At 42.0% G+C, this 13,405-nt stretch overlaps 1 protein-coding gene across 1 annotated transcript; it reads left to right on the forward strand.

Annotated features, from left to right (window-relative positions):
* The first annotated feature begins 61 nt into the window (after positions 1-61).
* Positions 62-12,168, forward strand: NDUFA6 (NADH:ubiquinone oxidoreductase subunit A6). The gene is made up of 3 exons (XM_030202787.1): positions 62-342; positions 8,940-9,055; positions 11,959-12,168. Exons 1-3 carry the CDS (start codon positions 189-191, stop codon positions 12,088-12,090), a joined length of 402 nt encoding a protein of 133 aa, XP_030058647.1. The 5' UTR covers positions 62-188; the 3' UTR covers positions 12,091-12,168.
* Positions 12,169-13,405: the final 1,237 nt, after the last annotated feature.

Below are 13,405 nucleotides of genomic sequence, written 5' to 3' on the forward strand. Positions count from 1 at the left end.
TAAGAAGGTTTTGTATCCCAAGGTCTTGCAAAACTGTCACTGAAAATTGCCCGGAGAAGTTGATGTACCTAATCACGCCGTGAGCTGGTTGAGAGGGCGGAGCTGTCGGAGCTGTACCTGCCTCTGATTGGAAGATCGAGTGACCTGTGGAGGGGGCGGGAAGGACAATGTGAGGGACCTTTCGCAAGATGGCGGCGTCAGGTGGAGGTCGGCAAGCCGCGGCGGCTGCAGCCCAGGCTGCCACCACTGCTGTGAAACCTATCTTTAGCCGGGACCTGGGAGAGGCTAAGCAGCGCGTGCGGGAACTGTACCGCGCCTTCTACCGTGAGGTGCCCAACGCTGGTGAGCGGAGCCGGGGTGACGGGTGCTGTGAGGATATCAGAGCTAAGCTGCCAAATTCCAGGAACCGGACTTTTTTTGATCAGTGTGGTGTTTGTGGGCTCCTGCTACTAAATTCAGTTCTGTATGGCCCATAATGCACCTGCTGGGTTGTTTGAAATCCAGGACTGACCTAACATCTTTTTCTTGGACCTGCTAACTTGCAGCTTTGGAGGAGGAGGGTGGGGAACGCTGTCAAAGAGAGTGCAGGCCTCAGTTGGTCCTTATATGCTTTCATAGACTCAGATACTGGCTCCCCTGGCAGGTTCTTCTGGTATTTTGGTGGGAAAAAACTACTGATAGTAATGCTTATCAATATTTTTGAGGCTGTGATCGCATAGTTTGGGAAGCTCTGGTTTACAATAAGTGTGCAAAGTACTGAGCCTGATAATGTGTGCTCTACAGTACTAAAGTCTCACCAAATCTTATCCGGTAAGATCAGGAGACAGTGAGTTGTTAGAAGACTTCTGCTAATAAGACAGTCATACAGGCCTAGTCCATACACCTGCTTTTAGCTTGTGTACACTAGACTAATTTTCACAGAACTATGTGGCTGGTGTTTTTGAAGATCAGCATAAAGTATGTGTGTTAAAAATGCCCAGGTTTTGAATCATATTTTTCTTTTGTAAAATCAACAGGAGAACAGACTGCAGACTTGTGAAATGTCATATATGTATGCTTATTTTCCTCTCAGGAAAATTTTTCCAGGTGGATTAGTTTTGTGCATACTATGACACTGTATGCACTGGGAATAGTGTTTCACAATCCAGCTGAAAGAAGACATGCTATGAAAGTGCAGGTATACTTTTAGCTGAGTAAAGAAGGATGACTTTTATGCAAACCATTCTGCTGCTAGCATTTGGTAATCTGTCAAAATGAGCTACTGTACCTGAGGATTGGAGGGTGCCCAGTGTATGTCAAGTTTTTAAAGAGGTCTCCAGATGTGACCTGGGAAACTATATACCAACCAAAAGTCTGACACTGATGTTGGGTAAAATGATGGAAGGTATTCCAAAAAACAAAGTTATAAGCCGAATGGCTTAATGGGGCTGAGCCAACATAGCTTCCTTAGCATCCCTCCGGACCGGACCAGGATTGGACTGTTGGGTTGTGCCCGCCTACCAGCAGGTGGAGACTGAGAAAAAACTCTGACTCTAGAGAGCCAATAGGAGCCCTGGCCATGTGACCTTAGCCTCAGTATTTTCTCAGTCTCCCAGCAGGTAGGAAGTGAGCCCATTAGTCTCTCTCTCTTTTTCTCTATAAGATATTACAGATATATTTATAATACTTTTTCTGTGCCTGGAATCGTAATTAGAGGCTTGACAGGGTTTCTTTTCTTTCTTTGACAGCCTCTGGGGTGTTAAACTCGGGTGTCTCGAGTCCACCCCCCTTCCTCCCCATCTCCCTGGCTTAGCAGGGAAGGGCCGTCCCTTTCTCTGGAAAGGTGTACCGTCTTTGGGACAGGCAGCCAGTTTTAATAGGCAGCTGTTTTTAAAGAATTAAATCAAGTAAAAGAAAATTAAAAAAATTAATTCAAATGAAAGGAATTAAAGGAAGTAGTTTTTGCTTTCCCCAGTCTTATAACGAGCAGGTAGCTCTTCTGTCTTATTCTGTTTGAAGAGTCTTTATTTTCTTTTCTGGCGGAGCTATTTAAAAAAAAAAATAAAAAAAGTGAAAAGTCAGCGTCTGTGACTTTAATCGGCGGTTTTTTGTTATCTTCATTATTTTTCCTCTGCTGTCCGGCGTTGTTAGCGGCGGTAGTTGTAAAAAAAAAAAAAAGAGAGAGAGGCGCGAACTGTTAAGCGCGTGCTCGCTCTTGGATAGGTCTGTATAGCTTGGGAGCTGTATTGACGGTTCCTGTCGGGCCAGAGGCTAAACCATGTTTTGTGCGGCATCGGAGGTTATCTGTTTTTCAGCGGCACGGATTTCCTGCTTCTTCGTCGGTCTGGTCAGTGGTTTTCTCCCCGAACTTTATTCTTCTCATTTTGGTGCGCTTGGCCGTCATTGTTTTGCCTGCAGCTGCAATTTCCCTTGACGTGGCAGCGTTTTTCTGCTTTTACTGTGTTTGGCTGTTTGTGCAATGGAAAGGAGATATTGTTTCTCCGGTAGTTGGGGCAATTGGTAGTATATTTTCCCCGCAATTAATTTTTACATGTATTTTTCAAGCTATTAAAAAAAAAAAAAACGAAATGTTACGATGCGAATGGCGCTCATTTTGTTTTTCCCTCTGTTTTTTCTCTGTCGGGGACTTTTTGGTTGCTAGCAATGTTGTGAATTAAAGTGCAGCTCAGTTGGTGATTTCTTTGTTCTTGGCAAGACTCCGATTCAAAGTGCAGCTCAGTCGGGAATTCTCTGTTTTAGACAATGGGGCGAATTAAATTATATCTCAGCTCCAAAATAACCAATTTCCTATTCCTTTCCCTTGTGTGTGATGTTTGGAGGAAAGGTCTTTGCTATTGTCTAGCGCAGTTTTTATGGAGGTCCAGTGTGTGTCACTCTGTGTCTTTCTCATTTCCTGGTGAATAGGACTACATTGTCTAATAGTCAATTAATTAGTACTTTACAAATCTGGCCATAATATCTTAGTTCCTTTCAAGCATTTCCCTTTATGGCTATGATGTTATACAGTGTTTTAAGAACTTAACAAACATTTTCTATGGCATAGGCTATCTGGTTCAGGTGCCATTGTTTGGTACTTTACAATGCTGGACATAAGATCTTAATTCCTTTCAGGAAATTTTCCTCCGTGGCTATGTTCTTATACAGTGTTTTAAGATCGTAACAAACGTTCTCTAGAGCCTAGGCTATATGGTTCAGATGCCATGTGTAATGAAATACATTGTCTGATACTCAATTGTTGCGTACTTTGCAATTCTAGACATAAGGTCTTACTTCCTTTCAGCAATTTTCTTTCATGGCTATGCGTTCTCTTTGGCATAGCAGATGACAGCTGCATAGGCTACATGGTTCAGATGGTTCTCATATTCTAGGAGACTCAGTCCTGTCTACCGAGCACCCAGTTTCTCAGATGCTTTAGAAGGCATGTTTTATTCACGTCTTCTCTTCTTTCCAACTGTCTTGGAGTTTCTCATGTGTTATCTTAGTTTTCTTCTAGGACTTACAAGATATATGTCCACTTAGGGAGTAAAGTTATCAGGTCAATTTGCATTTTCTCCCACTTAAGGATAGTGGGAGGTCCTCACGCCATCTACTTGTATTTGTTTCCTCTATCTATTCAGCCTGGGCACATGGTAAACATTCTGGTTTTGTCCAGTATGACCATCCATAACATCTGCTATCCCTTTCTCTTCCTTACAGATTTTAGGGTCTTGTTTCAAGCTTTCTTGACGTCATGTACAGTCTATTCTTTTTCATTTTCATTTTATTCTTCCTCTCTCCAGAGTTTTTTTCTCTTGGAAGGAGATTCACTCATTTTCTGTGCATTTTTTGCCATAAGGGCATAAGTGTTGCCATAATGGGAAAGGCCAAGAGTCTCCATCCTGTTTTCAGATGGGGTCAATCCAGATTGCAAATACCACATTCATATCTTGTGAGTGTGCATCTGTTCATCTCTGTACATCTCAGTGAGGAAGGAGGCATGACATGATACGAGGTTTGGGGAGATCCGGTAAAATTAAAGGCCAGTGTGTCTCAGTCCACGCTCAACATATGGTGATCCTTTCATTTTCATTCTATATGTCCTCATTCCAGACCTTCCTTTCAATTGGAAGGGGATTCTTTCACTTCCTGTGCATTTTTGCTATTAGTATATGAGTATGGTCATACGGGGAAAGTCTAAGAGTCCATTAAGCCCAGCATCCTGTTCTCAGTTGTGGTCAATCCAGGTTGCAAGTACCACATTCATTTCTTATGGATGTGGGTCGGTACATCTTAGTACATCTCAGTATAGGAGGAGTAATGTCCGTGATACGAGGATGATAAGGTCCTCATTACCAGTTTTCTTGCCCTGCTCTTCGGTCTCGTGTCGGCTCCGCGCACTTTTTTCTTAAGTTATGGTCGTAGTAGCAGCGGCGCTCATGAAACTACGTCTCGTCGTTTCATCCTTTCCATAGATGTCTGGTTCATTACAGTCTTATTGGCAGAGTTGTCAGGTCAAGCAACGGGTGGTGCATTTCGGGCACACCCTAGGTTATGGGGTGCATGTAGCCAGGTCTCTCTTTTGAGCTCTCGTGTGATCTCATTAGATTTCATAGCATGTTTCTATTTTTTCTCTCTTTGTTTAGTCAAGTTGGCGCAGACTGTTTTTGTCTTCTCTACAAGCGTCCCACTTTCTGTTTTCTCTGGATGTTCTTGGGCCTTCGGCCATTACCTTGCTCTATTTTGCAGAGTAAAATTTTACTTTCTAGCTCCCAAGAAGGAATTTTTTCTTCATTCGCTTTGGAGTCTCGGTAGTCTTTTTTGGGCAGCTTTTCACTCTGTCAATTTCGTGACCATTGAAAAAAAAAAAAAAAAAAAGAGTTCTCAGTGGATAGTACCTTAAGGGGAGGTCCCAGTTCTACAACTATTTCTTTTCGCTCTGACCTTCCATGTGCCTCGCTTACTCTCTTGCTAAAAAGACTTGTCAGCGGCAGAGATAGATGCCCTCTCGTATCCAGATATTTATCTCTGATGGAATCCCTCCGCTCAGTTGGCCTCTGTATTCTCACTAGTGGTCTGGTGGTTGAGATTGAGCATTCTTCCTGCAGGTATGCTGGGAGCATATACACAGTAACCAGTTTTTTGATGGCTGCATCTGTGAAAATATATATGTATATTTATAGTTCTACTACATAAGTACATATGTAATTCCACACTGGGAAAAGCTCAAAGGTCCTATTGAGCCCACCTTTCTGTCCACGGCCAATCCAGACCATGAGCACCTGGCTAGATTCCTAAACGTACAAACATTCTATACATGTTGTTCCTGGAACTGTGTAGTGTTTTATGGACTTCTATATGTTTCTAACAGATGAAAGGTACTAACAAGTGTCTACTGTTGATTTATTCCCGTTTTCACTAATTGGGGTCTACGACAAGAGTCTCAGGTGATTGGCTTGCAGAGGCAACAGCTACAGATGATTCTTTCTCTCTCAGTTGAATTGCGCTCTGAGATATGGTTTTTTTTTTTTTCATGTTGGGTAACTGCAGCGGCTGTCAGTTTATTTAGACCTTCAGTCTAGTTTGCAGCAAGGATTTAGGTACCTTCTTCTGCATAGTATTTAACTGCATTCTTGTTTTTACCTATTTAACTTCTAGTGATCAGGTACTTTTTCACTGACAGGCTTTACATACTTCCAATCTGTTGCTAGGTCAGCAATAGTCTACAATATCTGGAGTATTGTACTTCAGGATTTCGGTTTCCACTTTCTCAGCTGAGGTAGATTCATTGCAGTTTTTTGTTGCCAGGCGGCTCTGCTTCTAGGGGACAATATATAGCGGCCACTTGGTAGGGGACAATGTTCAGCGTCGCTTGGACTTTTCAGCTTCAGCTTTTTTGCTTTGTAGTCATTCTATTTAGTTTATTGGCGGTTCTTGGATCTTCAAGCTTTGGCTTCGTATTCATCCTAGTTTGGGTGTCTTCAGGGACTCTACCACATTCTCAATGTCTGTCCCTCCCGTAAGATTACTGCTTTGGTACTTCCCAACAGTCCAATCCTGGTCCGGTCCGGAGGGATGCTAAGGAAGGAGAAATTAGATCTTACCTGCTAATTTGCTTTCCTTTAGTCCCTCCGGACCGGACCAGGCCCCTCCCATGTTCTATCAACTCTTTAGATTCTTTTATTAAGTTTGGAAGTGTATTCGTTCCTTTACCACACTTGGAATGTTTAAAAAAAAAAAAGACTTTGCGTGGTCCATACCACTTCTCTGGTGGTTGCTGGTGAGCTCGGTTGCTGGAATATATATAAAACCTTAATGGGTCATACCACTTCTCTGGTGAGAGTTGCTGGTGAGTTCAGTTGCTGGAATATATATAAAGCCTTAAATATGTCATACCACTTCTCTGGTGAGAGTTGCTGGTGAGTTCAGTTGCTGGAATATATATAAAGCCTTAAATATGTCATACCACTTCTCTGGTGAGAGTTGCTGGTGAGTTCAGTTGCTGGAATATATATAAAGCCTTAAATATGTCATACCACTTCTCTGCCGAGAGTTGCTGGTGAGCTCAGTTGATGGAATATATATAAAACCTTGAGTCATACTACTTCTCTGGTGAGAGTTGCTGGTGAGCTCTAATATGAATGGGCCATGCCACTTCTCTGGTGAGAGTTGCTGGTGAGCTCTAATACAAATGGGCCATACCACTTCTCTGGTGAGAGTTGCTGGTGAGCTCTAGTACTCGGTTTTGCCGAGGAATTTGTGGCTGCTAGGATTCCATACGGCACAGAAGTTCTTTCTTTCTTTCCTGCTTTGTTATTCAAATACTGAGGCTAAGGTCACATGGCCAGGGCTCCTATTGGCTCTCTAGAGTCAGAGTTTTTTCTCAGTCTCCACCTGCTGGTAGGCGGGCACAACCCAACAGTCCAATCCTGGTCCGGTCCGGAGGGACTAAAGGAAAGCAAATTAGCAGGTAAGATCTAATTTCTCCTTCACATTCAAACACATTCAACCTATATAATCACATTATTGTTTATACAAATAGTACATCAACCCCGAATGATTGTACCACACACAATCTTAATATTTGAGTAATTGTATATCTGTTAAACTATTCTACAATTCTGTTGTTTATAGGAACGCACTAATTTCCCACAATAAACATTGCAACATCTTTGGAGCAAGTTGTTGATCCATCATAGTTTGTCAACAGTCCCAAATCACTCTATATCTCTTCTCTTATGAATGCTCGTTGTTTTCCACAGAAAGCTTACACAGTATTTAAAGCATTTCTGACTCAAACGGATCCATATAACTTCATACTCCACAACTATCTCTGGTATGGAATGTTCTTCAATTATCTGGCCATAATCATCACGGGATAGGTGCTCTATATTCTTTATTACAAAATTTGTCTTCGTAAGGTACTACACCGTACCCTTACAACAAATCACTCTCCTTTCCTCTGTCCATTGAGGCAATCTCATTCAGAACCTACACGATCGTGTTTCGCTTTTTAAAGCGTCTTCAGGGGTCATTAGATCTACAACAGACAACAACATATCTTCACACAGATTCAGTACTTATCCCACCCCATAAAAACAAACTGCAAAATATTTACCAGCTCTACCAGGTTGCCGAGCACTCACCAGCATCTGTTGTGCTTGTGGTAACATCTACAAGAATGCCCACACATGCGCATACCGTGCTTCAGGATCACAGGGTTTAAATACCACCCTACACGCTCAGCCATTCAATTTCCTTATTTAGACCATGTGGACTCCAGAGGAATATTAGGCGCTGTTCTTTCTTTAATAACATTAAAGGTATTATATTGCCACCCCTATCCAGTTTAATCTGACTTAGAACTACAAATTGAAGATCTTGTATTTCATGCTTTTCATCCAACCAATGGGAAACAAGCGGCGCTTCCAATCGGCTAGTTCGAAGATTGCTCAAATGTTGAGCTATCCTGAGTTTGATTTTCCTGGTGGTTAAACCAATATACCATAAATCACATGGGCATTTTATCCGCCTTTTTATAAAAACAGGTCTAGCTCAAAATGTCTTAGTTTTAGTTCTGGACGGTTTTGTTTTGTTCCATTATGGCTGAAAAATGTCCATGTGTTAGGAATGCCCAAATCCCACCCTTAACACGCCCCTTGTGATTTGAACGCACTTCTGCAAATGTATAGATGGGTAGGCTATAAATGGTTTTAAATATATAATTAGCAGCGGATCTACAGATTTAATTTAAAATATATATATTTTTCCACTCAAATGTTTAAGCAGTGGTACATTTTGCTGAAAAATGTTGAAATATTAGTAGCTTATATTAAAAAAAGGGGGGCATGTAATTACTAGTTTGATAGACTTGTATGTTTCCATTTCAGACATTTGGGAGTGAGGATAGGGAATTAGTTTTACTGTTGGTTTTTTCCAGTTGATCTGGATTGGGTATTGTTGGAATGCTAAGCTTGGTGGACTTGCTCTGTCTCAGCATGGCACCTCTCATGTTTTTATAGATTAATGGCTTTGGAAATTGTCCTTAGTGTATTATAGTGTGGGGATGACCGAAGACAAGCGTGTTTGTTTAAATTTGGGAAGTTATTTGTTATACATTGCTCGTCCTTTGAACCCTCAGTATCTTACATACAAGAGGCTGGGAGGGAAATGAAGGATGACCTTGGTAAAAGGAAATAAGTGTGTTTTTTCCTCAAGAAGATAAGGTGACATTGCATAGTACAGTAGTGACACATCTGGAAGCAGACCTCTGGAGGACCAGTGGTAGTGCCACACTTGAAGTAAAATGCCATCTCTTCTGCTTACTTGGAGAGCAGTGAGGAGTGTAATGTGATCTGTGCTATGGTATTGGAGAGGGGAAATTCTGTATCATCTGGTGCAAAGTAGTAACCCATTCTTTCCCTTGCTTTTCTCATTTCTAATTCTTTTTTCTGTGGGCACAGTTCACGTCTACCAACTGGACATCACAGTGAAGCAGGGCCGTGATAAAGTGCGGGAGATGTTTATGAAGAATGCCCATATCACAGATCCGCGAGTGATCGACATGCTTGTCATTAAGGTAACGGCTCCCTTTGGCTCTGAGTTTAGCACATTGGCAGTTATCACAATGACTATGGTGTTCATTTTCAAAGCATATAGACTTACAAAGTTACATATAGGGGCATTTTTAATATGATGTCTAAGTCCAACTTTGGACGTTTTGCTAAAAACTTCCATAATTCTAGTGGGGAATATAGCCATTTTCAAAACAGAATGTCTAATTTTTTTTTTTTTTACCAAAAATGGCTATTTGCTAGATGGTATTGTGCTCTGTGCGTTTATCTTTTTGGTTCATTAAAAAAAAAAAAAAAGTCCAAGTGAAAAATGCACAAAATCAAGCCATTAGTGTGTAGGAGGAGCCAGCATTCTTAATAGAATGGCCAGCCACACAGACATCCCAGGAGAGCAGTGGGGCACCCTAGGGGGCACTACAGTGGACTTCAAATAAATGCTTCCAGGTACACATCTCACTGTTGCTCCCTTTTCTTGTCTGCTGAGCCCCCAAAACCCACTACCCCCAACTGTACATCACTACAATAGCCCTTATGGGTGAAGAGGGCACCTATATGTGGGTACAGTGAATTTTGGAGGGCTCACAGTTTCCACCACAAGTGTAACAGGTAGGGGGAGGTATGGGTCTGGGTCCATCTGTCTGCAGTGCACTGCACCCACCACTAGACCACTCCAGGGATCTGATGGTGCTCTAATGGACCTGAGTATTATATCTAAGACTGGCAAGTAATATTTTTAATCCATTTGTGGGGGGTTGGAGGGTGTCGGTGACCACTAGGGAGGTCATCCCTGATTCCCTCCAGTGGTCATTTAAGGCACTTTTTTGTGCCGCCTTTTTATAAAAACAGGTCTAGCTCAAAATGTCTTAGTTTTAGTTCTGGACGGTTTTGTTTCGCTGCGTAACCCTAGTAGCACTTTAGAAGTGTTAAGTAGTAGTAGTAGTATTATGGCTGAAAAATGTCCATGTGTTAGGAATGCCCAAATCCCACCCTTAACACGCCCCCTTGTGATTTGAATGCACTTCTGACAGACGTCACGAAGGAGCGAAAGGGTCGCTCAGGGAGGACAAGGTCATAGCAGAGAAACTGAATGAATTCTTTGCTTCTGTCTTTATGGAAGAAGATGTAAGGGATCTGCCTATACCAGAAATGTTTTTCAAGGGTGATGATGCGGATGAACTGAAAGAAATCTTGGTGAACCTGGAAGATGTATTGAGCCAAATTAAAGAGTAGTAAATCACCTGGACCAGATGGCATACATCCAAGGGTACTCAAAGAACTCAAGCATGAAATTGCTGATCTGCTGTTAGTAATATGTAACCTGTCGTTAAAATCGTCCATCGTACCTAAAGATTGGAGGGTGGCCAATGTGACGCCGATTTTTAAAAAGGGTTCTAGGGGTGATCCGTGAAATTATAGACAAGCCTGACGTCCGTGCCGGGCAAAATAATGGAAGCTATTATAAAGTATAAATTACAGAACACACAGACAAACATGGTTTTATGGGACAGAATTGACATTTCGTCCTTTAGATTGTAAGCTCTTCTGAGCAGGGACCGTCCTTAGTTATTAATTTGTACAGCGCTGCATAACCCTAGTAGCGCTCTAGAAATGTTAAGTAGTAGTAGAATCAGCATGGGTTCAGCCGAGGGAAGTCTTGCCTTACCAACTTGCTTCATTTTTCGCAGGAGTCTCTCATGAGGAACTGTATCAAAAGATTTCTGAAAATGTAGATACACTGCATCAACCGGCTCACCTTTATCCACATGTTTATTCATGTGAGCCAGTTGATGTAGTGTATCTAGATTTTCAGAAAACTTTTAATAGAGTTCCTCATGAGAGACTCCTGAGAAAAATAAAGAGTCATGGGATAGGAGGCAAGGTTCTGGTTTGGATTAGGACTTGGTTATTGGACAGAAAATCGAGGGTAAGGTTAAATGGTCATTTCTCTCAGTGGAGGAGAGTGAACAGTGAAGTGCCACAGGGATCTGTACTGGGACCGGTACTATTTAACATATTTATAAATGATATGGAAATCGGAAGGAAGAGTGAGGTAATCAAATTTGCAGATGATACAGTACTATTCAAGGTTGTTAAAACACGTGCGGACTGTGAAATATTGCAGGAAGACCTTAGGAAATTGGAAGACTGGGCGTCCAAATGGCAGGTGAAATTTAATGTGCACAAATGCAAGGTGGTGCACATTGGAAAGAATAATCCTATTAACAGTTACCTGATGCTAGAGTCCACCTTGGGGGTCAGTACTCAAGAAAAAGATCTGAGTGGTGTTGTAGATAATACACTGAAATCTTCTGCTAAGTGTGCGGCGGCAGCCAAAAAATCAGACAGAATGCTAGGAATTATTAGGAAAGGGATGGTGAATAAGACCAAAAATACTATAATGCCTTTGTATCACTCCATGGTGCGTCTGCACCTTGAGTATTGAGTTCAGTTCTGATCGCTGTATCTCAAAAAAGATATATTAGAATTAGAAAAGGTTCAAAGAAGAGCGATTAAAATGATAAAGGGGATGGAACTGTTCTAGTATGTGTGGTATGTTGGTTTGAAGCTTGTTCCTGTATTTGCATGTGTATGGGGCAGATGTTGAATTGCTGGTTTGAAGCTTGTTCCTGTATTTGCATGTGTATGGGGCAGATGTTGAATTGCTTTTTCATTGTATAGTACACCAGGGTTCCTTTATTAGAGGGTGATGTATCTCTCATATGCACATGCTCAATAAAATGTCTATTCAGTCTGTCACATGCAGTGAAGGTTTCACTGGCCTGATTCTAATTTTACACAAAGCAGTTGATAGGTTTCAATTTGTCTAGGCAAATGGGTTTTCCTCTTGCTGTGAGTGAACTTTCTCTGTGCAATGTGCTCACATTCTCCTCTTTTTCTTTCCTCTCAGGGGAAAATGGATTTGGAGGAAACCATTAAAGTGTGGAAACAGCGGACACACATCATGCGATATTTTCATGAAACAGAGACTCCACAACCTAAGGACTTTCTTTCCAAGTTCTACACTGGCCATGATCCATAGCCGCCTGTATTCTCTCTCTTAGTGCTTTTTGTCTGTGTGTATGTTTGTTGGTTCAAATAAACTTTGTCCTGGACACTGCCCGAGTTGCTGCTTAACACATAAGGGAGGACTTGGCAAATCTCAGGCACCAGGTAGCCATGACAGCTAAAAATTTTCTTCTGGCATGAAAATTTAAGGTTACCCAAGAAAAAAAAAAACAGGAACCAAAAAATCAAAATGTCACAGTACAAAAGATTCCTCAATCAATATCAGAGAAAGTGTCCAAACTGATTCACATTTATTCTCAAAATGTAATCACACAAACCTCTCAATTACTGTGGTAACATCCACAAAAAGTGTGACCATTCCCAAACAAATGGATTCTTAAAGCGCCTGTATTAAACTTTATTCAAAGGTACTAGCAATGTTGCACACATTGCTTGATGGCAGCATATAAACTGCCAAAAAGCCAAGCTTGAATGATGAACATAGGCAGCACTGCTTGCACTGTTCATCATTCAAGCTTGACTTTTTGGCAGTTTATATGCTGCCATCACGCAACATGTGGCACACTGCTAGTACCTTTGAGTAAGGTTTAATACAAGTACTTTAAGAATCCATTTGTTTGTGAATGATCACGCTTTTTGTGGATAGGTTACCACAGTGTTTGAGAGTTTTGTGTGATTACATTTTGAGAATAAATCCTTTTTGAGGTAATGTGAACTAACCAGTTTGGACACTTTCTTTGATTATTGATTAAGGAACCTTTTGTACTCTTGACATTATGAACATTTAAGATGCCATGTGTATTTCGGTTTTTATTTTTGCTGTTGCTGCTAAAATAGGAGTTTTCTCCTCTGCACCACATGGCTTTTAGCTTTGGTCTCAGTCTCATAAGACCAGTACAGTAGATATGTGTCGTGCGGTGCAAACTCACTGAGATGTGTAGTGCAGAAAGGAGGAAGCGCTTGTTCTGGTGATGGCTGCAAACCACAAAATGCAGATCAAGGTTGATAGCAGTGGCGTAGCTATGTGGGGCCATGGGGGCCTGCCCCCCCCCCCCCCCCCAAAAAAAAAAAAATTTCCTCTGGGCCCCTGGTTTTGCTGGCGGGGGTCCCCAATCCTCACCACTTTAATCCTTGTCTGGCACCAGTCTCCGGTGCTGCCATGTTGCCTGCCCTGCTTTGTCTTCCTCTCACGTCCAGCATGCTCCTTTTAGTGAAACGGAGCATGCTCAAGGCTTCAGCTGGCAGGGGTTAGGGACCCCCGCCAGCCAAGGTTTTTGCTGTGGCAGTGGGTGGGGATTGGTGAGGCGGCAGACCAAAATGTGCCCCCC

This window comes from Microcaecilia unicolor, chromosome 1, assembly GCF_901765095.1.
Source record: "Microcaecilia unicolor chromosome 1, aMicUni1.1, whole genome shotgun sequence".
NCBI classification, from domain to species: Eukaryota; Metazoa; Chordata; class Amphibia; order Gymnophiona; family Siphonopidae; genus Microcaecilia; species Microcaecilia unicolor.